The sequence below is a fragment of the Medicago sativa genome, chromosome 2, assembly GCF_051527215.1.
Source record: "Medicago sativa cultivar Bolivia chromosome 2, Bolivia_mono, whole genome shotgun sequence".
Classification (NCBI taxonomy): Eukaryota; Viridiplantae; Streptophyta; class Magnoliopsida; order Fabales; family Fabaceae; genus Medicago; species Medicago sativa.
In genome coordinates this window covers 25,106,771-25,134,668 of record NC_140750.1, presented here as the reverse complement: position 1 = coordinate 25,134,668, position 27,898 = coordinate 25,106,771, and the positions used below count along the sequence as shown (strand labels likewise).

Genomic DNA, 27,898 nt, shown 5'->3' with positions numbered 1-27,898 from the left:
TATGCAAAATGTCATCTGTTATTTCTAAATGTTAACCCGTGACGCAATATTAACCCTAGATTTAACCTAATTTTTTTTGTGTGACTTTACTATATTAACCCTAGATTTAATTTATGCAAAATATCATCTCTAATTTCTAAATGTTAACTCGTGACGCAATATTAACCCTAGATTTAACCTAATTTTTTTCGCGTGACTTTACTATATTAACCCTATATTTAATTTATGCAAAATGTCATCTCTTATCTCTTATTTCTAAATGTTAACTCGTGACGCAGTATTAACCCTACATTTAACATAATTTTTTCGCGTGACTTTACTATATTAACCCTAGATTTAATTTATGCAAAATGTCATCTCTAATTTTAACCTAATTTTTCCCTCCACACTTTTGTATTTAATGTTTATCTAAAGTAAAATAAAATTATGTTTCTAATTATAAGCTGGTTTTTTGGAAAGGTATAACTGTTAGCCCGTCTCGCTATACTTAACCTAAACTCTTACTTATAAATCTTAACCCGTCTCGCTATACTTAACCTATTATGTTACGTTACTTATAAATGTTAATCCGCCTCGCTATACTTAACCTAATTTCCCCCCCACACTTTTGCATTTAATGTTTATCTAAAGTATAATAAAATTATGTTCCTAATTACATGCTATTTTTTTTTTTGAAATCTCTTACTTATAAATGTTAACCTGTCTTGCTATCTCTTACTTATAAATGTTAATCTGTCTCTCTTTACTTAACCTAATTTTTCCCTCCACACTTTTGCATTTAATGTTTATCTAAAGTAAAATAAAATTATGTTCCTAATTATATGTTTTTTTTTTAAATCTCTTACTTATAAATGTAAACACGTCTCTCTATATTTAACCTAATTTTATCCTAATTTTTCCCTCCACACTTTTGCATTTAATGTTTATCTAAAGTAAAATAAAATTATGTTCCTAATTATATGCTGTTTTTTTTTTTTTGGAAAGGAATAACCGTTAACCCGTCTCGCTATACTTAACCTAATCTCTTACTTATAAATGATAACCTGTCATGCTATACTTAACTTATTATGTTACGTTACGGTATCAAGGACGATGTCATGGAAAATTATGTTATGGTACGGTACCAACGTCTATGCTTCTTAATATTATGAAATATCATATGGCAATTATGACATTTATCTAAACTATTTTGCTACTTTTACCGTTAAATATTACCTTCCATTTGACCCGTGCGTTAGCACGGGTCGATGGTCTAGTTTTAACCTTAAAGTTAACCCGAACGCAAAATTTTGCCCTAAATTTAACCTAACTTCTTTAATTTAATCAAAATGTTAATTGTTATGGAAATCAAAATAAACAAATCGCTCCTAATTTTTCTCCTTAATTTTACTAAACAAATGAACAAAATAAACAGATAGTTGCTTAACAAAGTATCCTATTTTTTATGGAAAGAAAGGAAACCTCCTCACTATTCTCTCTTAAATGGTTATGAGGAAATTATGCGACAATTATGCTTAAAGAAAGAAACAAAGTATCCTATTTTTCTCTCTTATATAGTGGAAAATTAGGGTTATGAGGAAATTATGCTTGGACAAAAATACCCTTAAATGGGATCCTATGCAAATGGACAGCAAGACACTTGGACAAATGGACCTTAGATTAAAAAAGACTTTAAAATAAAGACAGAAAAATAAATAAAAGAAAGATAAATTAAAATTCGAAATTAAATAATATAAGGAATAAAATAAAATAAAAACAATTTTAAAAATATAATAAAAATAAAATAAAATAAATAAAAACAATAATAATAAAAATAATAATAAAAACTTAAAATTGTCGACTTCGGAACCAAAAATGAGGTACTTCAAAGTAACCTTTCTGTCAAAATTTCGCCTGAAGCGACGAAAATTTCTGGCTTTTCAAGACGAGTAAAAATGTGTAAAAATTGAAAAATTTTGATCAAAAAATGGGGTATGACACACTTATATTTACATATTGTTATATAAATCATTATCATAAATAGACTTTAACCCTTCTTATTAAAATTCCTAGATTCGTCAATGCTTAAATCAAACCAAACAAATTCATCATCATTGTTTATGAGAATATATCATATTTCTTCCATGCTCTGATAGGACGTTCAATGGAATGTAAGGGTTAAATAATAAAGATATTAAGTCATGATTCCTTTACACCAAGTTGACCCAAGATTTTTATGTAAAAGTAGTTGTCTCACCATATATTATGAAAACAATGGAACCATTTAACAAGAGTTACCAGGATGGAACTTATACGTCAACTGAGACTACTTTTATATTAACTACCGCAAGTTCTCGTCTCTAATTACAAGAGGAAGACTTGGGGGGAATGAGACTTAGTCGAAGCCCAATCCTAAGACTTAAACCCAAGGTTAATCTAGAGAGTTAGTTATAACTAACTATCATAGGATTCATTTAACATACAATGCAATGTATCATAGCTATCATACACCTCTATAAACTCTATTATAAGTTGTAATGCTCCTTTTGATCAATTAATGAGAATTTAGTTCATCCATTTCTTCTTTCATAATAGAAGTGATAGTAATAAAATTTGGAACTACGTACATTTCATTCATTGTATTGTTTTAGTATATATATTATTTTTTGATATATAATGTTTTATAATTGTTGTGAAAGTGACTCAAAATTGGAGTTTGGCGGCCAAAATTGATGTTTGCTGGAAGTGGAAATCGGAGGCCGATTTGAGAAATCGGGGCCCGATTTTGGATGCATGTTGGAAGCTGTTGGTGCTGGAAAAATCGACGCCCGATTTGGAAAATCGGGGTCCGATTTTGCGTGCTGTTATTTTTCAGAAACGTATTTTTTGGGCCAGATTTGGTACAATTTTATGGGAGTTACTTTTACTATAAATATAGGCATTGTAATTTGTATCAGTGTAAACCTGGAGATAGAGGGGGCTGAAACAAGGGTTTATAAATCAAACACTACGGTTTGTATAGAGTTTGTCTCTTGGCAACAAACTAGGGTTTGAAGGTTGATTCACCTTGGGAAACACTATTAGGATTGAGTCTCTTGGTTACGGGAAGAGGCTGGGATTTGGATAGAATTAGGCGGAAGACTTATTCTTGTAACTCATTGATATCTCTTTTGTAACGTTACTCATCATATAGTGAAACAGAGGGCTTATCTCTCCCCCAAACTAGGTCAATTTGGACCGAACTGGGTAAACAGATTCTTTTGTGTTCTCTCTTCTTTTCTCTCGTTGTTTTTCTACTTTTGGCTTGTGTTTATAATTGTTCCATACACTTTGATTTTGGTTGCTTGATTATCCCTTGCTCCACACATCAAGTTGTTATTGATGTGTTTTCTCATCGAATTCGCAACAATAATGGCTTTTTATTTTTTGTATTCCCATTCCAAAATATGCAATAGAATTGTGTATTTATTTTTTGTGGGGTTTAGAGTTTAACTCAAATTTTTTTTGAACAAAGAGTTTAACTCAAAATTACTTTGAATGTATAACTCAAAAAATAAGTAAGTGATTTGATTTCCCTTTTTGGGTGTTGACATTCGAAATATGCAATAGTAAGAATACAACCTTCATTAGATAGGACCTTCTTTAGAAACAATTTTATTTTATTTTTGAAGAAATTAGAAACAACTTTATTGATCAGTTGAATCAACCTTCATACTTGCATAGAAACAACGTTCACTCTTATATATATCCAAGCAGGCATATTAGTTTAGGTGATAGTGTTTGCATTATTGATTCGGTAACCTGTAAAAGATGAGTGATGATAAATACAACGAGTCATTTTCTATACAGCATTGCTATGCGTTCGCGGTTAAAAGATATAGAAATATGTTTTTATGTAAGATCATCGAAGCCATATTTATACGCACATAATAACTTTAAATGCGTTTAAGGCACAAAAATTGGTTTAACATATGGATGGTGAATAATATATAATTCATAGATGAATAATAAGATACATTAATACACCATTATCAAGGATTTAGTTCATGATAAATAAGATACATCAAAAGGTTAGAAGTTTTAGGAGACGTGAAAATATTTTCATGTCACATAGGAAAAATGCTAACTTAAGAGTATGAACTATTCCATTTCTAAAAAAAACATGTATAAACATGTCATTGTTCACGTATTTATCGTTTTACTATTATTAAAAAAAATCATTTATTTTTTTATAAGGAAAAACTCGCACATTTCTATCCCTTAAAAAGCTAAGAAATACTAAATATAATATGTCCTTAGACAATCTTTTTTTGTTTTTGACATGGCCCTTAGACAACCTTGGAATGCAAATAGATGGAGGGAAAAAATAGAATTTATAAGAGATGAGACATCAATATTAATGATAAAATGATAGTAAGTTTCGTAACTTAAAGAAATATGTATAAACATGTCATTTTTATTTTTTTGGTATTCCTTAGCTAGATCATTTGTTATTTGTATAGACATGTTATTGTTCACGTATTTCTTCTTATATTGAGGGTTTAGGGTTTAACTCAAAAATAGTTTGAATGTATAACTCAAAAAATAAATAAGTGATTTAACTTTCAATTTCTTGTGTTCCCATTCCAAATATACCATAGTAAGAATATAACCTTCACTAGAGTGAACCTTCGTTAGAAACAACCACTTTATTGATCAATTGAATCAACCTTCACACTTGCATTGAAACAACAACCTTCCCTCTTATATATATCCAAGCAGGCATTGGAAGTCTCATCAATATTTTCAATTAACACTTTGAGTTATTCATCTCTAAATCATGAAAATGTTTACTTTGCAGTATTTTTTGGTCATCTTTGCAATGTTCCTTATCTCAAGTAATGGAGCATATGAGTACTTGAAGTTGGTCCAAACATGGCCACCTACATTGTGTTCAAATACCCCTTGCAAGCCTGGTAAAAATACTGATACTAAATTTTAGAAGGTTGCTTTTTTGACAAGGAATACTTCCAATTGACACATGGAAATGACTATATTGCCCCTGGCGGTAGTTAACTGCCGCTGGGAAACACGCCGGCTGTTAACTGCCGCTGGCACCCAGCGGTTGTTAACTACCGCTCCAGTGTTTCCCCCCAAAACCAGCAACCTCACCTATTCATTCATCACCTTACACACCACCACCTCACTAACAGCTATACCATAACCCGAAAAACACCAAAAAAATTATTTTGTGTCAAAATCTTGCCTCAAAATCATTGCTGATCGAATGCTAAGACGTTTTTGCACACAAAATGCATCAAAGAACACGTATTACAACGTTAAAATCCATTACATTTGATGCATTTTTCTGGTTTTTTTTTTGCATGGGAACGCGTTGTAGCGGCAGTTAACTACCGCTGGGAGTGAGCGGCTGTTAACTGCCGCTGGAGACTTAGAAATTTTTTCAAAAAATTTCCTACAATAGCTACTGCCAAAACAGTGTTTTTCCCTATTTTTTTTCTTTTGTTTTTTGTTTGTTTGTTTATGTTAATATATGATATTAGATAGATGTTTATTAATTAGTTTAGTAATTGTATGTTGTTTATTTATAGATAATGTTGAGAAAAAGCAACTTTCTTATTCCTTGTCAAATAAGCAACTTTTTTGTTGTTTATTTATAGATAATGTCGATTCCATTAAGGTTGAAGCTCCCGCTAAGGTCGAAGTCTCCGTTAAAGTTGAGGCTTCAAGCGTCAATTCCGATGTGGACACAGCTCATTTCTTTTCAACCCAAGACACATGGAAAGATAAAAACGAATTGCTCGGTTGGGTCCGTCGACAAGCAAATACATTGAGGTGTATGCGAGCGAGAACCGTTACAACTACATCTTGGACGGATTGTATCCTCCCAAAAATCCTAGTAGCTTTGCACCTCCCGACAAATGGTTGACATTGCCGGATATGGGACACATCGTTGCATCATGTTACAATAGGCCGGTGTTAGAGATGACTACATGGAAAGACTACATCTCCGAGACTTTTTTCCCACTTAGAGGACGGCCTCCGGTTAACCCGAAAAGCAACATGATTTGCCTTGGTCTAATCCCAGATCATTTTATCCTTCTTTCATTAAAAGATGGTTGCCCACTACCTCCAACATGCACGGAGTGGAGAAATCACAGGAGCGAAGAGGCGGCAACATGGGAGGATGAATTTTTGGATCAACATGATCGTTTCCAAACACTCATGGACATTGAGCTCAAAGAGAGACCGGTTCCACCAAAGGAACCAACAAATGAAGACAATCCAATTATGTTTGATGACACTCCGGTTAAAGCAAACACCGAATTTGAAGATGTTCTGGAACATTTAGATGATTTGCTTTTATTAGATGAAATGTGACACTTTTTGGTCGGTGTTAATCCGTTTTTTGGTTGATACGCGCCGACGTATTTTTTTGGATATATAATGTAATGACCAATTTTTTGGGTGATATAATGTAACTAACCTTTAACTATTTATATGTATATCAATATATTTGATTTTCGCATTTATTAGTAATTAATGTACATTACGTGTAATGTTTTGCATAATGTGGAAAATTTGATGAATTTCAAACAATTGTTAAACGTTAACGCATTATCGGTTTGGTGTAATGTAACCGAATAATTGATAAACTATGAAATGTTGATGTTTGTGATGGCTGGATGTTGTTGTTTTGGTTTGATTTCCTCCGGAATTGCCGTTTGAAATTACAGGTCAAACAAGACACATTTCTTGGGCAAAACCAGTTACAGACTGCACTGGTTCTGTAACTGGTGTGAGCGGTAGTTAACAACCGCTGGGTACCAGCGGCAGTTAACAGCCGGCGTGTTTCCCAGCGGCAGTTAACAACCGCTGGGGGTATTTTGGTCATTTCCATGTGTCAATATGAAGTATTCTATGTCAGAAAAGCAACTTTCTAAATTTTATATCCATGGGCTCTGGCCCACAAACCATTCTAATCCTCAACCTAGGGATTGTACCGGCGCTCCAATGATACATTTCCAAAAATATTTAAAGCCTCAACTGGATTCTGAATGGCCCAGCTTGTTACTAAGAAGATCTGACTATAGTTTTTGGAAAGATGAATGGAGATCGCACGGCACCTGTTCCACACATTCACAGTATCCACATCTTTATTTTGATCTTGCTGTGAAAATTAAGCAAAAAATAAAAATAGATGATATTCTTAGATAGAAAGGCACCAATTGTTCCTCATAATACACAAACATATACGACAACATTGTTCAATACTACAATTTATAATAGTATTCATGCATATCCACAATTTACCTGTGAAAGAAAAGAGTGGAAATCATCTTTTAGAAGTACAAGTATGCTTAGACACAACTGGAAAATCCTACCAAAATTGTACGGGACCTTCATCTAGCTGTGGCACAGACATGATCTGGCCAAAGTGAAGTGATCTTATCTTATGTAATGCATCCATATCCAATAAAGCATATTAATAAATAATAAATAATGAGTTATGTTTGATATAGTTCTCTCTTTTGTTTGGTGCAATTTCTGGAATATATATACACAACACTGAACATCTTATGTTTACTTTTCTTATAAAGTTAATTAATACGTAGTGTACCTTAATTTAGAAGGAAATTTGTAGACTACCACACTAGTTTTCTGAAATTAATATAAGAAAGTTTAATAAATCAAGCTACGATTTTTTATTAAGAAGTGACAGAGTATAATGATATGTGATTCTCTAAAGTTTCAACCATTGTAACTCAATTTTTCTCTTTTCTTCTCATATACCACAAAACATGGACATAACTTTCTTGCAAGACAATGGGATCGGATGTTGGGACCATCAGTTTCAAGCAAGCAGAGTTTCTATTGACATACAGACTATTCATTTATTTTTTTATAAGCATTAGTGAAACCATTGATCATGTATCCAATCAAATTCATAAGTACTAACAATAGTGATGAGATCAAATTCATTATGAAAAACCAGAGAAATGTTCTATAAAAAAATTATGACAATTTAGGACAAAAAAACTAAGTTCAACGATTAAGATAAAAGCAAATAAGTGGAAGCAGTGCAGCACTAGCTGGATGGGAAGCGGAGGTGGGCGGCGTTAGGATGATGAAAGGTCAAAGGGGCTAGCAAAGCAACATGCCATGAGTTGTTTTGATTTCATGTTAGACTATTTTCTTCAGCGTTGAAGAAACGGACGTCGGAGGTGGACAGCTTTAGGTTGACGAATGACGGAGGCAGCGGACATGGCAATAATGCGATACACTCTGTCGATTTTCTAGTTCACCCCTTCTACTATTGCGGCGAAAGAATTAAAATACGAGACATATCGCCGCAATAGTAGGAGGGGTGAACCAGAAAATCGTATTTTAATTCTTTAGGTTTTGATTTTCTTCTTATAAGAATTAAAATACAAGACATATGGCATGAAAGCAACGCTTCGATTAATCTGATGGGCTCATACCTACAACTTTAATTATGTGTTCATACCTACACCTATAAACCAGAGACTAATCCTGCTACTACATAAGGAAATCTACCAAACTTCAATATGCATAAGTGAGTGCTGCGTGGAATTTTCGAACTCTTTGGAAACAGTTGAATTTTAAATTTGTCACGCAGTAAAATCCAAGAATTTTGAAAATACTCTATTTATTTCATCCAAACAAGAGATGCATGCCAGTAGAGAAAACACTTTTTAAGTGGGTGAAAATGACTTTTTAAATCGGTTGGGGATCCGACTTATAGGTAGCCGACTTAGTAACTATTTTGATTTTAAGTCTAACTTCATTTGACTTAAAAAAGTTTTATTAAGTCGGGTCACCCCACTTGTCAGTGTTAATATATTCCGTTTTTGATTGTTAAAAAAAAATGTTCTCAAGTGAGAACATAGAATTAAGTAAAGTAAATGCAAATATGATTTATTAATTTGTTTTAAAAAACTTAAACTACCAAAGATATTTATGGAATGAGCAATGTTATATCTCTAGAAAAAAAAACATCAAGAATTCTTAACCCCTTATTCATAGGGAAAATCTTGTACAATTTTTCCTATTTTTAATAAAACTTTTAGCATGGTGGCAGAGGACGGATGAAATTTTGGGGTGCCAACCTAGTTGGATGTCTTGTCTCTTTATGATGTTTTCCATTGCTTTTGATTCAGCGGAAAAGAAATCATAGAAAAATGGATCTATTAGTATGTAGTTTAGTTGTGGTTAAGTGAAACTCGTTACCCACTTGGCCACTTCAAGTTGATGATTAAATTCTATTTGTTTTTATTGTATAAAATATTTTTTAGGAATATTTTTAAGATGAAAAATACTTGTGATTTTTTTGTTATTACTATGAGTGGGGTGAAAATATGTTAGATCGTACAAATTCCCTTTATAAAATAAATTAGTGGGTGTTCGAGATTCAAATCTAATCTTTGTATATTATAATGTATTGTTTGTGTCAACTCAACTCAGTTGGTTATACCTACACGGATGATTGTATTGGCTTGAGATCTGGGATTGTACTCCTCCTCGAGGTCTCAGGTTCGATTCTCTCTAATGTTAATTTAGGTGGGCTAAGTTAATTTAGGTGGGCTAATTTAGCTTATTCAAAAAAATATTTAAAGTTTTTTTTTGAAAGATAAAAAAAAAATTAAAAAAAAAATTTAAAGTTATTACTCTATAAAGATTATTTATTTTATGAAAAAACATATAAACAAATGGCAAATTCTATGGTACACCCAATATATTTGAGTGTACCGGTACACTCACTCTTTAAATTAATGGTTAAATGAGTTGTTTTTTGAAGAAAAATATTATTTTCTATCATTTATATTTAAAATAACTAAATCTTATTCATCAAAAGTGTTAACGAAATAAAATTATTTTTTTTTTGAATTTTTAGCACTCATAATTGAGAATATTGATTATATTTTACGATAATATGTAAAAAAAAATACTATGATTCTTATAAACAATGAACTGATGTTTTTTCTTATGAAATGATGTTCTATAAAATATAAATATTGATAAATAGTTATTTATTTTATAAAAAATTATTGTTAATTTATAAAATTATGAAGAAAGAGTATCGGTACACCTCATTTTGTGAGTGTACTATCGAAGTTCCCCAAACAAATATTTACCCATGGAAACGCATAGTCATGAATCTGACGTGTCATAAGACTATTGGTTACTGCCACGAAACCACGCAATAACAACAATTCTCCCACGAAAACGAAAACAATTAAACATCCTCAATCCAATGAGTTAAATTTTCCTTTCACCTTCTTCAACTATACCAAAAATCTCAAATCGCAAAAATTTCGACTTCGTAAAATCAAATCCTTAAAATTTCAATCGAGTTAATTTATCAATCAAACTACAATGGCAGAAAACGCTCCCGAAACGGTGCCGTTTACTTCACAACCTTTTCCACCTTCTTCCTCTTCTCAGAAATCGCCACAAGATCCATCTCAGGTAGTTTTTGCAATTCACTTCAATTTCACTTTCGTTGCACAATTTATGCCTAATTGTTCGTTTAATTGATTAAATACCAAAATCACGATACCCATTTTGATGCAATTGAACTCAAGCTAGGGTTTATTATGATTATTGTATTATTTTTGTTTCAAATTCGTATTTTTAATAAATAAATTTACAGATACGAGCTCGTAGAACACCAATTTAAGCGAAATAGAAAATTTTTCAAGATGGGTCTCATTCAGCCATTTTATGTGTTAACAAACTAATTTAGCATTTTTGTGTGTGTTAAGAACCTAATTTAGCTCAAAATTGGGTTTAACTGATTGTAGTTATTACAAATAAGGTTTTAAATTGAGTTCGTGGTAACGGTTGCAGTTTGTGATATTTGATATTAAAGAGGAACGTGGTCAAAAGCACTCGATGCAGCATCATTCGTTGTAGGCATGCCACGTGTCCGACACTGACACCACCAACACACGTGATTACATTAAATTTTGCCATTTTATTAAATTATTACTGGCGTCAACATGTAAGTGTCGCGTCTAGTGTTTGTGTGTGTGTGTGTGTGTGTGTGTCAATGCTTCATAATTCGTAGTTGCATTGCAGTCTCGGCAACATCGGAAACATACATATCATGGCGCAAATCGCATCCACGGACCTTTATTTTATACCCTTTTTACACATTTTGTGCTTGCTTTGTGAATATGTGAATGGGAATGTGCTCAGAGTTGTTTTTGATGTTGTTCTGAATTCATGTGTTAAATGGTGGTGATGATTTCTTCTGTGTATTGCAGTCTCAGGTCCCGACATTTTCCAATTTGCCGGCCTATCCGGCTGGATATTACCAAATGTTTCCTGGTATGCACCCTGCATTGATTCCAGGGTTGACTCCACCACAAATTGAGGAACCTGCGAACCGTGGAGCTGGCTTATATGCTGTTCCTGTTAATCCTTTTGATAGACATGTTACCGGACTTCCATACAACACCCTGATTCCATTGACTTACCGCACACCTACGTAAGTGGCTTTCTATTTTTTTACAATGATATTAATTCGTTGTATTTAAGTAGCTAGTTATTTTGTTAAAATGATATTTAGTCCTTGTATGTGAAACTTAGTGATAGCACGATTTAGAGGAATTAATAGTCATTTTGTTTGTTATATAAGCATATTTTATAGCTTTTTTGGAAAATAAATTAATATATTTATACCTTTATATAGGCCCGGTTATAGCACAGTTTAAACGGTTTTTCTACTTACGTTGATATTTATTTAAGCGAATTTTGTAACATGGATATATTGGAAAATACATTAGGTAGCATGTTTATAATTGTAATTGTAATGTTCCATACTTTGTTTCTGTCGGGGTGAACTGTCCAGAGTCTGTTTGGTTTGAGAAATTGTTTTAAATTTTTATTTCCTGTTTCACATTTAATTACAAAAAACTGCCACGTTGTTTTCACTTTATTTCTCGATCTCAAAAGTTTGTTCAGGAAGTAGTAAAAACAAGTTTGAGAACATGAATTAAGATGACAATTTTGTTATTAAAAGCGAAAACAGCAAATAAAAACAAGATTTATTTTCACACCAAACAGACCATGATATTTCTAGGACTTTCAATATTGACTGGGTCAACAATGGTTATTGTGCTTATTTGGATTGTCAAAATATAAAATAGAAAGGTTAAAATTACATTATTCAAAGCAGCTGCAACTGCTAGAATGTGACAAAGGAGGTTTAATGGCTGCCACTTGTCAGACATAGATGGTTTTATGGTGGCATCAAAATGGCCATTTCTCTTTCCTTTTTTACTTGATTCGACTATAAAATCCTGCATTAGCAGCATGTTATCCACTATAGTTTTTTGGTATAATATTTGATTAGGTATTTGTGTTGTTTAAGAATGACAATATTATATAATCATTTTTAACTAAGTATACATTTTAATGCATTCAAGTTAAGTTGCAAAAGGTAGACATAGGTTTTTCTCACATGATGACTTCTAATGGGGGCATAAACCTAAGGATGTGTTAGGTAGGGGACTGTTTTAAGTTTTCCTGGACAAAGTTTGTAATAAATTAATTAATAGGTCATATTTGTAAAAGGATTCAGCATCTAAGCATTCAAGGAAAATTGGACCTGATTCTGATTTCCTGGTAGCACGCACAGCTCGTCCTGGTCTTGGGGGTAAACCTTAGGCATTCTTATATGATCATACATCAATTATAGTTCTGCCACATTCTTTTGAAGTTCTTTGTTACATCATTGATATTATATTTTTCTTTTCCACTAGTATCATTCAGAGCATGACTGTGTGTTCAACTCATATGCACACCTGATCTCAAGAAAAGAAACATAAGTGCACATTTTAAACAATTCATTTTTTGGGTCGAAATTTGACTTTAACGTATTTAATTTTAGTGGATAAATATGTTCATTAGTAGTAATGCTTTTTTTTAACTGGGTGGTCATATTTATCAGTAGGCCAACTTCTGAAGCTGCTGCTGCCGGTGAAAATCAGGGGCAAGCAGTGCAGCAACATCCTCAGCAGCCTGCACCTCAGAGACAAGTTGTTGTAAGGAGATTTCAAATTGCATTTCAAATCGATTTGCTACTTATGTTGAAGCTGGCAGCTGTTATCTTTTTGTTCAACCAAGATGGATCAAGGCAGAGGCTTGTTGTCCTTATTTTATTCGCTGTTCTTGTATATTTGTAAGTGTTAACTCGTTTTTCTTCAAAAAGTGATTCTGCTTGCTAGTTATATTATGCGTGATTGTCACATATCAGGTCTCAAACTCGGGACATGATTCTGATATAGATTTCTTCCCCTTATTTTATATTGTCTATTCAATTTCTTGTATAATGTCAAATATCTGTGTCATGTAATATCACTGAACTAGACAATGCTTATACTGTGAATGTAAGCTGTTGTATTTAATCAATTGAGATGTGTTACAGATACCAAACTGGAGCTCTGACACCGATTGTAAGATGGCTTTCACAAAATATGCAAAGAGCTGAAGCACCTCCTCGTCCACCAAGACCTGCAGCCAGGGCTGAAAATGTACCTCCTGCAGGGCAGGTGGTTGCCAATGCTCCTCCAGCAGGTATGATTTGCTTACTATTTTATTCAAATGAGTTTGCAGTTGTTTCTGTTGGCCGGGAAACATTAGTAATAAAAGAGAGCTGATGCAATATGTAATATGAACTTGATTATTTTTATTTTTATATAAACCGTTTATTAATTTCCTTTTGGGATGGGTTTCCCTGTTTCAAGTACATGGAACTGGTTTCTCTATGGAAGGTACAATTTAAGTTTCAATCATTACTGACATACGCTTTACCTTTGTTTGTCATTAACTATCGGCAGAGGGTCAACCTGATGCTGCCATTGAGAACCAGCCTGCTAATGGTGCAGACCGTGCAATCGAGAATGAGAATGTCCCAGAAGCTGGCAGAGGCAATGGTGGTAACCAGTGGTGGGGCATTGTAAAGGAGATCCAGATGATTGTTTTTGGATTTATCACTTCCCTGCTTCCTGGGTTCCACAATCATATGGATTGACTTATTGTCTGTGACAGCATACCAGAAAATAGGAGAGGGTTTTCCCGAATATGATAAGGTGTATAGCAACAGAAGTTTCAAGCGTCATAACTAATACATATTTAGGTGCAACTATAATCCAGCAGAAAACAAAACTATGGTGATAATTTATAAGGTGTCATTTTTGTATCATTACTTGGATTGTTGATAGAACAGTTTTTATGGCTTCCAGGGCACAGGGAAGTAATTTGTACTTCAGAGGGGCAGTTGTTAATCCACCCCTGGTGTCTGTTTATGATTGGTAGTGTTTGATGAGTTGTTTCTTTTCAATTTCCTCCAAATTTTCCAAATTTCCTTCAATTCATTTAATTGTCGGGAGTTTGTCGGCGGAAACATGCAGAAAAATTCGTCAATTTAATTCATGAGCATCCTGATTGCTGTATAATTCTTTAATTGATAGGCAGTTTCTGCAAAACATGAGCTATGGTGCCTTCTAGAGTGGGGTAAGTGAACTGATAGTGTCATTTGAGTCAATCCTGTTGACTTCTATTTTGATATATTTTCTTCTTTTTCTTGGGTGGGATGGAGAAGGGCGGTAAAATGGTGGGACTATAAACCTAAGGGTCTGTTTGCGAGATTGGAGGGGAGACTTTGGGAAAAAAAAAAAAGCAGAAGTTAAAGGTATAGATGATATTTTAAAGGGAGGGATTTGGAGTTTCATTTTCTTCTTCTTCTTCATAATACAAAATCCTCATAAAATAGTGGAGGAACTCAAAATGTGTATTTGAAAATGATTTTGGAGGGTTTAGGCAAATTCTTTAAATTCAAGTAATAAAGTGAAAGCAACAAGTGATAGTTTAATGACATCTTAAATTACTACTATCTTGCTAACTCGTAGTAATCACTATCTTTAAATTCAAGCAATAAAGTGAAAGCAAATTTTTTTGGAAACGTTAGGTTGAAAAGGAAGAAAGAAAAAAACTCAATTACTATCTTGCTAACTTGTGGAAATTGTTGCAAATTGCACTACTCCTATGTATGGTATATTGTGTTTCGTATATACTTTTAGTTTATTTATTAGTTTAGATTATAGTACTCATCATAGTATCCCTTTCACAAAAAAAAAAATTATAATATTGCTAATAAGTGGGGAAGTAACTTGAGGGAAGTGGAGAATGTAAAAGCCAAGACTTTATGGAGTTGATAGTCGAATACTGAATGGTTGGCATAGTTTGTGGTTCAAGTATAATTCAAAGTTAGTGATTTTTGTTTTCAAGTCTATAAGCATTATTTTTGTATATAAAAAAAAGGTAATGTTAACCAGTGCCTCTGGGACACTGGTTAAGGAAACCAAAAAAAGAAGGTTTTAAATTAAAATAAATACTTTTTAGATTTTTAATGAGTTGATTGCACAAGTTTCAATCTGATGTTACTATATTTGTTTCCTTAACCAGTGTCCCGGGCATTGATTAACATTACCCATAAAATAAAGGCAAGCATTATTGCTTGGCAATTGAGGAATTGATGGATCATGGAATACTAATTGTGTATAGTTGACTACTAAGATGAGCTTTATGTTTTCCGACTTTACTGTGAAGACAATAATGTGCAAATAAATGTGTCTCTCACGGATTTACTAAACAAAGCTTTCATTGATGGAACACTATCCTAACTTTATAGATGTTGATTTCTTTAAGAATATGGTAGGTTTACCTCATTATTGATTCAAATAGTAGTTTTGTTTTGCATGGGTTTTGATATATTCCCCCTTTCTCCTTTCTTTTTATTAGTTTTCTTCATATATCGATAAGTTTATGAGTATGTTTTTTTTTTGAAGAAGCTAAACTAACCCCCTCAAATTGGCACCAGAGAGAATCGAACTTGAAATCTTGAGGAGGAGCACACTCTCTGGTCCCAAGCCAATACCACTAGGCCAACCCAAGTGGGTTAAATTTATGAGTATGTTAACAAGTGTCTTAAGAATATGGTTTAAAGAATTCATATAAATAAATTGTTTTGAAAATATAAATTAAAGACTTGTCAAAATAATAATTATATGATTTTTTTATAGAAAAACATTTTTTTTAATTTGTTAAACAATGTCTTCAGGACAATTGTTAGCATTTTTGGTGAATTGGTTGGTGTTTGCAAATTATTGGCGGTAGCTGAAGTGCTATTCTACCTTTATTCTTGCTTTTGTAATATTCCTTTCAAATGAGTTAAAGAAAACATTGGCATACTGGATTTTAAAATGACAAAATTTGAGTAGGTGCAAGGTGGCAAGGATAAGTCTAGACATTGGAATGATAAGAAGAGTGACGTGTCTAGTAAGGCACTTTGATAGGGGATATCCATGATATAAAAGAGGGATAAAAGTACAATTGAAAGAAGTGGAAATTGCATGTGTGATGTGTGTGTTTTATTGAATTGTTTATTTAGTCTTTGAAATTATAGCAGCCAAAGTGCCCAACAATTCAATCTACAAAATTAATGACTAAACATGGATCATTATTGAATTATTTACATACAACTTTATCAAATCATTGTCGTATGATAGAAGCAACGATTTAGAGAAACACCGTGCATGAAGTAGTAACTGCACCAAATCCTCTTCCAACAATTTCAGACTAAATTTAGCATCCAAAAACAATCACTTGAATTTTATAACCTTGGCTTAGTGGCATATTATACTGGTTAAACCATGTGAACTTCAACTTAGTATTGGATTTTAAATGCAAAACATGGTTTGCAACCAAGCAAAGCCATACGCATAATAAGAGTTATTGAATATCATAATTTTATTAATTTATGTAAATCCGGATGCATATATTTACATTTTACATACTCAACTCACTGAACATTTGCAAAACTCTGGTGTGATACAAGAATGCAGAAAAGGAACTATTTCTTTATTGGGGCAAAAGAATTGTAATTTACAAAAATGTATATACATATGTCAACAAGATTCACATCTCAGACAAAAGATTGCTGATTTTCCGAAGCTCCTTCAGAGCTTGCATGGCAGTAACCTGCCCTTTTCCAACAATAACATTTTTAGACAAGTTCTCCGATGAGGCCCCCTGGCCTCGATCCTGTTGGAAAACAGATTCAATCACCTGCACCACGAAAAACAATCCTTAAGATAACAAGTTTGAAACCAGGGAAAAAAGGACACTAGTTTTGAGGTCTATAGTATTCCGTGTTAAACCAAAATCAAATTGGAAAAAATATATACTTAGACCCTATCATTCCACTTAATGCAAAAGGTGCTTAATGAAAAAGTTTATCCAAACATGACACAAATTTTATTCAACCCATTTCATAATTAAACCATTAAGAATAAGAGTGGCAGTAAGGAAGAACTTTACCTGAATATGGTCAAGCATAGACTGCCCAATATTCTTCAAAGTGCCCATCACATTTTGGTCAACGGAATCTCCTCTGCCGCTAACAGAACTACAACGTCCACTAGCAGCGGGTGAGGCTGGCGGCAGTGAATTACTTTGATTGCTAATACTGTTGGCAGACTTTGTAGCTTCGGTAGCACCACCTCCTACTTTCTCGGAGATAGCCTCAACGGTGTTCCGTCCAAACTTCCAAAACCACTGGAATTTATTCTGTTTTCTGTCTTTAGGTTGTGTGGCTGAACTTCCTTCACCATCATTATTGCACCCTGATGTCTGAGGTAAGTTATGAGAAAGATCAGAGATTGGAAAGGGTGAAACACTTGTACTGGTATTTGAAGTTTCATTGCCTTGATTATTTCCTTGGTCGTTATTATTGCACACAGATGTCGGAGGCATGTTCTCAGGTGGATCAGAGAGTGGAAGGGGTGAACCAATAGGACAGGTATCTAAAGCTTCGTTGCATTCATCTACGGATAAAAAAGATGCAGCACTGTTTTTCTCTGAGACGATTTCATGATCATTGGCCTCATTAGGAGGACTAGCAGAGTCAGAATATATAGACGACTCTTCCTCATGTCCAGAATTTCCACTTGGACAATTATCATAAGAATTGTTGTCGCTATTACAGCTACTTTCTTGTTGCTCTTCTTCAACTGCTTCGGAAAGATTATCCTGCTCGCTTAAGATATCATCATGATGCTGCTCGTGTTCTGTGTTTTCCTCGGCACCAAGTGCTTTACGCAGATCTTCTAATAAACTGCGCCTAAACGATGGCTTAGATCCCCTTTGTCCACTTAGAACCCTTGATGGAGGTGGGTCAGATTCTGTTCTTCTCAAACGTAATTTCATCTTTTCTGTCCATCCTTTCTTCCGAGTCGGAACCTGATTTTCTACACCATCTTGCTTACGTTCTTCAGCCTTTTGAGCAACTCTCCACTTTTCTTCCCAATAACTATCAGGTATAAAATTCAGAGGAGTTTTTGGAGACACAGATTCAGACGGAAGGCTAACCGATCTCGTAGATGTTGTTTTACTTTGGTAATGAGACCCTACAAGCAAAAGTGATGGGGATGAAATATCAATACTTAAAGCAAGATCCTGCAAGGTTTTAGCCTTCTGTAGAAGTTTTTCGATAGTAATGTTTTCGGGGAAGTTTAGTAGTCTTTGGAGACAGGTTGTAGGGTTTTCAGTTGCAAGTAGAGAAGATCTTAAATGAAGTAACATCGCTACAGCAATAGCTGAGATAAACGCTCCTCGAGGTGAATGTAAGATCCTGAACCCGTAATCTATGTTTTCATCGGCACTATTTTCCACTTTGCTATTATCTGATGCAAAGATCTCATCCCAAATGACTAATAGTCTGTCAAGTGAAAATTCTCGTCCAAATAAAACTCGCAACCATCGAAGATAGAAGTACTGTGGCTCAACCCCAAGGTCCAAAAGATGGCTATGAAGAGAAGAATCAGCGAGAGATAACAAATGATACAATGCCATAGAAGCTTCAATCACAGGAGGCAAGCCAGTATGGGAACCAGCTACAGGAGAGGAAGCGAAGAAATCGGCCATTGCAACCGAACCATTGGCCCCCTTCAATAAAGCATCAAACATACAGTAAGCATCATGTTCCATGAATTTCTCTGATAGTACAATGCCGAGTTCACCTTCAGCTCCATATGCATCACTTAGTAATACAATGGACTGTATCTCAGGTTCAAGTTCATCGAGACTATTTGCTTTCATTACATTTCCGTGGGAGCCAATTTCATCCTCCATTATATCAGGAGATTTCCTAAAGTCAAAGCTGTAAGTAAGATCATTCTCTTGACATAAAAGACCATCAAATCTGTCTGTAAATTGGTCTTCATAAAGCTTCCGAACTTCTGAGAGGCGCTCCAAATCAACTTGGAGAACATAGAGCAGAGGAGCAAGCAATTCATGCATTCCTATAAAATCAAGTGAACAAAGCAATCCATTAATATAACGTAAACTATTTTCACATCATATAACAAGAACGCAAACTAGTTATCTAAAAGAAAGGAAGCCAAACAGATTGAATTCACATTTTACAATACATAGGTTTCTCAATAATTTAATCACTTCTTTTCTATACCTTTTCCTTTAAATGACGAATAAATTTGACAACATAACCGCAAATTTTATGGCATAAAACACACATCTTTACAGATTTTGGAGCAGTAATAAATGAAAAAGTAGCCAAGAACTAGTTGGTAGTAATGGCAAAATGATAAAAAAAAAAAATTACACGTTAAAATCCATTGCTCATAGCTACAAGTATTTATACATCCCTTTAACATTTACACGTGAGATAGATAATATAGTTAAACACACATACACGCCCTTTTCTGTTCAAAATAAGAAGAAAAAAAAGATAAACACAATGGCATTATTTTGATAGATAGTTTCACTAATTGGGATGCTCTACAGTTGATTATACAAAGTTGGAAGAAATTAGACCAAAACCAATAAGAATTTTCCAGCTAGGTGGGGTCAAGTTCACTAATCAAATAAAAAGCAAGTTAACTATTGTTAAGTGTTTGGTGTTGGAAGGAAAATAGCAACACCTGAAAATGAGCATAAACAAAATGGAGGTAAATTTAATTAAGATTGGTGTATTGCTTGAAATTATTGCTTGGCTAAAAAATTTACCTTGTCTATAACCACATTCTGGGTTCTTGAGACACCATAGCAATAAAATCCGTCTCAACATGCCTTGGCATCCTGGTGTTTGGAAATAACTTCCATGTTCAGGGTATAAACGTGACAAATCCTGATCAACTAATCTCTCTAGCTCAGCGTTGCGGAAAAAGCGACTCCATGTACTATCTGCACACAAAGGTCATATTATATTCCTCACAGATAAAATTAAACTTTTCATAACGGCACGAAACAGAGAAGGATAACTATCTGTTAGAAATATTCATCCTTTATATCCACTGAGTTTTTACCAGAAATTTGGAAAGGTACAAGTATTTACCTGGATTTTGTGAAAGTGGATTGTCCATTTCAAGATTCGGTGTATTTGCTCCATTCTTTGGAATAGGGGCTTCAACAAGAAGACGCCTTCTCAAACTGGCATACCTAACAAAGACAAATACAGTTCATGATTACTATGCGTGTAAGCAAGAATCACAATTAGCTTGCAAAGTGCAATAACTTCTAGTGTGCAATTAAGACAAACATAAAAAACTCCGGTATCAAACAAAACAACAATTCTTTACAATACCAGGTAAACAATGAAATTGCATATGCTAATCTATAGTCTCGAAGGAAGATATATCATCACAGAAGATTATAATAGTGCTTCCTTTAACCAAATTCATATAGTCAAAATACAAATTTTAAAATTTTCGTCAAAGAAATAATCGCAACTTTTTATCTCCATGATGACTCCACATAGTATATATGGTCTGTTTGGATTGACATATTTGAGCTTATCTACCAACATAAGTTTTGTGAGACTGTTTGGGAGAACTTATGAAAACAGCTTATGACATTGTTCATAAGCTGTTTTCAGCTTATTTTCACGAGTTCTCTAAAATAGCTTATGAAAACAGCTTATAGCTTATACAAAAACAATTTAACTTCATTTTATCTTTTACTATACATAAGCTTTTATCATGATAAGTGCTTATACTGTAAGCTGCAAATAAGCTGTTTTTCCAAATAGGGCCATACCATCAATCAATAAGCATTAAATTTTAAGGAATCCAATTTAATAATATGTAAACCAAATAAACACAAAACTCATAAAATAAATACAAACACTGAAACACTTGATTTCGAAGCTAATTTACCTTCTCCTACAATCAGCAGTAACACGACGAAGATCATCAATGGTAGCTGAAACAGAAGATGGCAAAACCCCAAGATTTATACGCCACTGCAACCCTCTAAGATCACCAAATCTCCCTTTCTCCGGCGCCGATCTCCGAGAAACAGAGTCGGAGCTCAAATTCGGCGACAACAATGGATCCACCACAGCTTGATGCATGACCGTGAAGAATTTCCAATCCGACCCAGATGCTCAAATGCAATGAAAATTCAGAAAAAATTGAACTTTACAGAAAATGCCCAAATTCTGTTGAGTTCAATTGAAGAAGCAAAACCCTAATTTACTTGATTTTGCTTTGTTTCTTGAATTGAAACAAAAGGGTTATTAAATTGAGGTTGAAAGGTGAATTTAAAGAGAAATTGAGAATTGAGGTGAGTTAATAATTTGCAGAGAAATTCAATAATTTGAAGAATTGTATATATTTTTTTTCTCTCTCAATAATTTGTGAGAGAAGAGAATAGGAAGTTTGTTTTTGTGTAGAGAAAAAGGGATGATGGTGTAAAAAAGGTGATGGTGCAATGAATAATGGTGTTTCTATGATATGTGATTGTGTTGTGTTTGTGTTGCTTGACTTGTTGGAAGGTATTTTTTATTTGGGTCCTGCTAACCGGTGCTTCCAGGGCACTGGTTAAGGATACCATAAAAGGGAATTATTACCATAAAAGAAAACTGTTTTTGACTTTATTATAAATTAATTACACAATTTCAATGCATTAACTATTATATAATTTCCTTTTTCATATCCTTAACCAGTGCCCGGGGGCACCGGTTAGCATTTCCCTTTTTTTTTTTTTTTTTGAGGGAACTTGTTGGAAGGTATGTTGAGTTGTCTTATTCTTCTAAAATTCCACATCATCTTGTGGCCTTCATTATTATCTTCTTTCTTTCTACTTGTGACTTGAATATTCCATGGTATAAATTTTGCCAAATGTATTCCATGATATAATATTTTATATTTAGTTTTTGCTTAAATTATAGGAAATAATATTCCCTCTATCTCAAAATAATAGAGTATTTTGATCATTTCATATAAATTAAGAAAAATATATAAGTGAAAGAAAGGAAAAGCGAGATGTCGTTGTTTCCTCTTGATGTATGTCTTTTCTCTTGACTTACAAAAAAAAGAGAGAAAAATGATTTTGAGTGTCATTGTCAAGTATTTGTGTATTCACCGTTATCACAAATGTAAAGTAAGAGATATTGAATTGTTAATCGTTAATTTTACCAAACATTAAAATTCAACTAGTTAGCTTATCCGATATCCTCTATAAACTAGGTTATTAGTTATCCTCTATAAGCTAATTTATCAACTATTCACTATACTTTTATCAAATTGAACATAAGATTATAACAAAGAGAATCATTCTCTTATAAGTCGTCCATCTTCTTCAACATTCGCATACACATGTATATGTTTCTTTGTTGGTAAAGATGTTTGATTCAAAGAAGCATATTCCTAACATTTCTTTTCAATGGAGCAACTTTTATGCTGATTTCTTGGCTGAGCTCAGACACTCTTCAAAGTGAAGTATGACCTTTCAACAAATTCCTATGCCGAAGTTGGAAAATGTGGTGTGACTCGATGCCACATATTGAACCTTGTTCCCAGTGTCTTTTTTTTCTCTTTGCATTCAACCAAAAAAGAGCATGGTTCCCTCTCTCGACAGTTTTAAAGTTGTTGCATTCTTAATATTGGGATAGAACTCCAGACTCATGATTAAATCAAAAGAGACTTAAATAATCTCAAAAAAGTTTTTGAATATATAGATGGATAGATAAATAGATAAGTAGATATGTAGATAAATAAATTTGCTCAAAAAGATATAGATAAATAAATAACCATTTTTATAAAAAAAATTACAAGTTATTTCGATCGAAGATGTTCATATTTGAGGCGACTCAGACACTAACTATAAATATAACTCGATTAAAATTCAAACATTAATTTGCTACGTTGGACTCTAATCTATGAACGCAAGTCTATTGAATTGACGGTTGTGGGCTTGAGAGGAGGACATGCTGGGGGAGTGTGTGACTTCACTTTCTAGTGTTTCTTTGCAGTATAATATTACAGTTACGTGACAGTGGCAGATCGACCCTATAAGGGGTTATTCAGTTTGTGGTGCCTATTAGTTTTTAACCTCTCAGGAACCGATTCATGTCGAAGCTGCGGCGGGTTTAATTTGGCATAATCAGGTGCCTCTGAAGGTTTCAGTGTATGTTTGGAGACTTCTGCGTGACAGGTTGGCCACAAAATTAAATTTGTTAAATCACGGCATTGTTACGGCCGAAGTTTGTTTTTGTACAACAGGTTGTGGGCATCAGGAATCAATTAGCTCAGTATTTATTTCTCTCTTGTACGATTCCTTGTGGCAGTCAGTGCGGTCTTGGCTTGGTATCTCAGGAGTGGATACTCACAGTATTACATATCATTACATTCAGTTTATTCATTATGATGGTGGGTTGAAAGCTCGATGCTCTTTTCTTCAATCCGTTTGACTACTTTGTGTTTGGATTATGTGGAATAAGCGCAATGATAGATTATTTACAAATTTAGAAAATACAATTCCATAGTTATTAGAAAAAGTAAAGTATTTATCGTTATGGTGACTTAAAGCTAATAAGACCAATTTTGTGTATGACTCTCAGTGGTGGTGGTCGAACCCGTTTAGGTGTTTGGATATCGGCTAACCTTTTTGTGTATTCATGGATTGACAACCTTGTAATTATTTGTGGTCTCCTTGGTACACCTTGTGCTAAGGAGACTACCCTATCAATATAATTCATTTTTTATTGTTAAAAAAAAAAAAACTTTATTGGATTGAATATATACATATATTTTTATTGTGTTGTGATTGGTTAAAACTGATAATATTTTGGGTTACCTTCTGGTCAATGATGGCTGCTTTAATCTTGGAACTTTTTTTGTGAACAAATTATTGATAGCTGATTTGGTCACTTGTGTTGCGTACTTGCTTCTAATTTCACAGCTGTTTCTTACAAGAAGAAAAAGGGATTAATTTTATGTGATATATATTTTTTTTGGAAAAAATATGCATGGAATGGATATTTTATTGTTGGACGAAAAATCCTCATGCGTTCTTTAAAAAAAAAATTATCATACGTTTTTTCTAATTTATTTATCAATTTATTATCATTTTTACTGGAATTATTGTCTTTTTTATATAATGATATTACAACTCTTTTTTTATGATTTTTTTTTAGAACTATTGTCGTTTTTTCTTAGAAGAACTAATGACGTTTTTATTATAAGAAAACTATCGACGTTCTTGATTGCATATCTTTTAATGATGCAGATAAATATAATGTCTTGGACATAAAATACTTTGGGTTCTGTTTAGTTTTTGACGACCTTTGTGTATTTAATTGATAAATGTCAATGATTAAAATCAATTATTTTAATAAAATGATCAATTAGAGTGAGATAGAGACAAAGTCAACAAAATTATTACACTCAAACTTATTTTTTTGAGTAAGCAAAAATGGACTATATTAACACCTATGAAGTCCGGATACTCCAAAATGGAGGCGTACTCGTATCGGATACCGATGCTTCGCAGATACTCGTGAATACGTACCCACGGAGTATCATAATTAATTATTTTAATTTAAAATATAAAATTAACCGGGTACTTATAAGATACTCGACAAATACACGCAGATACTTATAAGATACTTCACAGATACGTATCTTAAAAAATTTGAAGGGTAAAAAAGTGAGATTGTTTTGTGAAAATTCAATGGAGATGTATATGATTCAATTTAATATATGAAACACTATTATTGTTTTTCGATTAACCAATTAAAAATTATGTTTTTGGTGGATTAAAGTAATGAGAGAGGGGCGATTCAATCAATCAACATTAAATATATGTTGTTTTGAGTTCTTTTATTGATGCATTTGTTGATATCATAACATTATGAATGAAAATAGAATATGATTTATATGAAAACTTTACATTTTTTATTTTGACCGCATGTATTATTTTTTGTAAATTATGACTTTTATGATTTTATAGTATTGAAGAGTAATCAATGCTTATTTTTTTCAAGTATTTTACATGCATATAAATTTTAGTATAAATATTTTGTTAACGTATCTTAGTCGTATCGTATCATGAATTTTAAAATTCCACGTATCCGTGTACCCGTCGTACACGCACCTGTACTACGTATCCGAGCTTCATATATTAACACCAAAGGCGGATCATTCTTGGCACAAGAAGTGCCAAAAAGACCTCAAGAGTATACAACACAAGTTAAGTAACCACACGCAAAACTTAAACAAAGGATTAGCCGATACTCAAACAAGCAAAATGGTTCGACCACCAAATTTAAAAGCTTAAGCTAAGATTGACATGATTAGCTTTCATCCACCTAAAAAAGTGAAGTTTAACTCTGACTAGCATCTGATGAATGTTGATTTCCTTATTTTTAAATAACATACTATTTTTCTAATTCCACATAACCCAAACACAAGATAACCTATTATTACGCTCAAAGTTAGGTTGAGATCATCTCCATTTATAAAAAATATACACCTTAACAAATAAGTAAAAAATTCTAAGTTCAAATCTCAATTCCTATATAACCTAACCCTGCTATTAAAGTTATGTTGACGACATTTCTACATGATTATTTTGTTGAACACATTTTGATAATGACTTTTAGAAAAGTAAGCAGCACCGGCCACGAAGCATGGGACAAAGAATTGTACACGATATGGACATGCATGAGTGCATATAATATATGACTCAACCTTACGTTTAATTAATGATTTCGTACAAGAAAATTACATGTCACCAACAGGCCAATCTTAGACGTTCATTCATCAATCAACACAATTAATCCTACGGCTGCGGTGGTGATTTACCCTAAAAGGTGGCGTCAAAAATAAAGTCCATCATCATCATTATTTTATTAACAAAAAGCCATGCATTCTATCCATTAAAAATTTAACCGCCACTCACCTTCTCTAAATTAAATAATGAAACAGTTTGTTTGTTTTGGTTTTCTAAGCTACTAAAGTTTTTTTTTTCATTTAAAAAAATTACAAGTGAAACTACGAAAATTAAATGATTAAGATCAAGTGATTAATATACACTACCAAACGGATAAATTGTTTAAGAGTAGTATTTAAGTTCGATTAATGATCAACCAAAACATATTTATCTATAGAGCAGTGCTAAAGGGCACGACAATTTGCTGCCCACGAACCACACGACCAATACGTGGCTTCACTCCCTTTTTTATAATTAAGTTTTAATTAAAATAAATAAAAATATATGAAATAGCATTAAGTGGAATACACAGTCGTGCAAATCACACGACAAAGCCGGTCGTGCATTTCAGCATTTCCGTTATCTATATTTTACTTATGAACTCACAGTCGAACTTCAGATCATCAAGTTCATTCTTTTGAGAATCAGAAGATTAATTATAGCACCTGAAGGAAAAAAAGAGCAAATCTTTTGAAAAGTATAGAAGATCATCAACGTTTTCAACTTAATAGCAACGACGAGAGATATCTACTAAACTTTAATCCAATTTCCTCTTTGTTGTTTATGATGTTGATTACAACATTATATATGAAATAGATTGTAAAAAATTCAGAAAAAAAATATTGTACAAAAACTCAATAATATATCTAGGAAAATTAACGACATATTAATAAATATTCATATATTTGAACTAAAACTACAAAAAAGACCAAAAAGAACTTTCAATATTCATAAAGTAAAAAACTTTTTTTTAAGACTAAACCTGAGTTGAACTAGATGGACTAAAGAATTATTTAAGCCTATGATACGTTTCAGACATTATTATTTTCGATCATTCGGTTGAAAAAAAACACTAATTATGGATGTATTCTATGTTTATGTGAGGCTTTTGCGTATATATATCTCAAATGATAATAGAGCCCTGACAGAAAATTACAGGGAAAGTTCAATCAACTAAAAATGATGATTGTTGCTATTGATAAAAAAGGAATCCCCCATCAAAGTTTTGCCAGCCATGCATGGACCCCTTTGTACCTCTCAGCATCTATTCATTAATACATTTTTTGTAAGTATCCATACATCCAGTTCATATTTTAATAATTCATTATCCATCAATCAAATCAAATATAATACAAAAAGAACTATTTTTTCTGATCATAAAATCAAATCTATAATGTTTTTTTTGTCAAGTCTATAATGTATAAACATATATAATAACATAATTCTTTTAAGGGTTAATTAAGTTTTTAGTCCCTATAAATATTCACAGTTTTGTTTTTAGTCCATATAAAATAAAATCACACTTATTAGTTCCTGTGACATTTTCCTTAAGCATTTTAGGGACCAAAAATGTTGATGGAAATATTTTATAGAGACTAAAAATGCTAATGGAAAAATTTTATAGGGACTAAAAATGCTGATGAAAAATTTTATAAGGACTAAAAAGTGTGATTTTATTTTATAGGGACTAAAAACAAAATTCTGAATATTTACAGGCACCATTTACTTAATTAACCCTTCTTTTAAATCCCTAAAATAAAACATAATGCTTTTGATGAAAACAAAATCTATTTTTGTGTGTTTTTTTAGGGTTAAT

General features: G+C 32.9%; 2 protein-coding genes across 5 annotated transcripts; one reads left to right on the top strand and one right to left on the bottom strand.

Moving 5' to 3' along the window:
- Positions 1-10,271: 10,271 nt before the first annotated feature.
- Positions 10,272-14,350, top strand: LOC146945755 (uncharacterized). 4 transcript variants are annotated; one of them, XM_085744037.1, is made up of 5 exons: positions 10,272-10,470; positions 11,277-11,494; positions 12,962-13,189; positions 13,436-13,584; positions 13,848-14,350. In XM_085744037.1, exons 1-5 carry the CDS (start codon positions 10,378-10,380, stop codon positions 14,039-14,041), a joined length of 882 nt encoding a protein of 293 aa, XP_085600163.1. In that variant the 5' UTR covers positions 10,272-10,377; the 3' UTR covers positions 14,042-14,350. The 4 variants fall into 4 exon arrangements, with proteins under 4 accessions (XP_085600163.1, XP_085600162.1, XP_085600161.1 ...); XM_085744036.1 differs by having other exon boundaries at positions 12,959-13,189; XM_085744035.1 differs by having other exon boundaries at positions 11,271-11,494.
- Positions 14,351-16,800: 2,450 nt separating this feature from the next.
- On the bottom strand, positions 16,801-21,849 carry LOC146945754 (Ypt/Rab-GAP domain of gyp1p superfamily protein). Its single transcript, XM_085744033.1, has 5 exons — positions 21,243-21,849; positions 20,423-20,526; positions 20,095-20,271; positions 17,389-19,370; positions 16,801-17,136 (listed from the first exon to the last, which is right to left on the bottom strand). Exons 1-5 carry the CDS (start codon positions 21,437-21,439, stop codon positions 16,987-16,989), a joined length of 2,610 nt encoding a protein of 869 aa, XP_085600159.1. The 5' UTR covers positions 21,440-21,849; the 3' UTR covers positions 16,801-16,986.
- Positions 21,850-27,898: the final 6,049 nt, after the last annotated feature.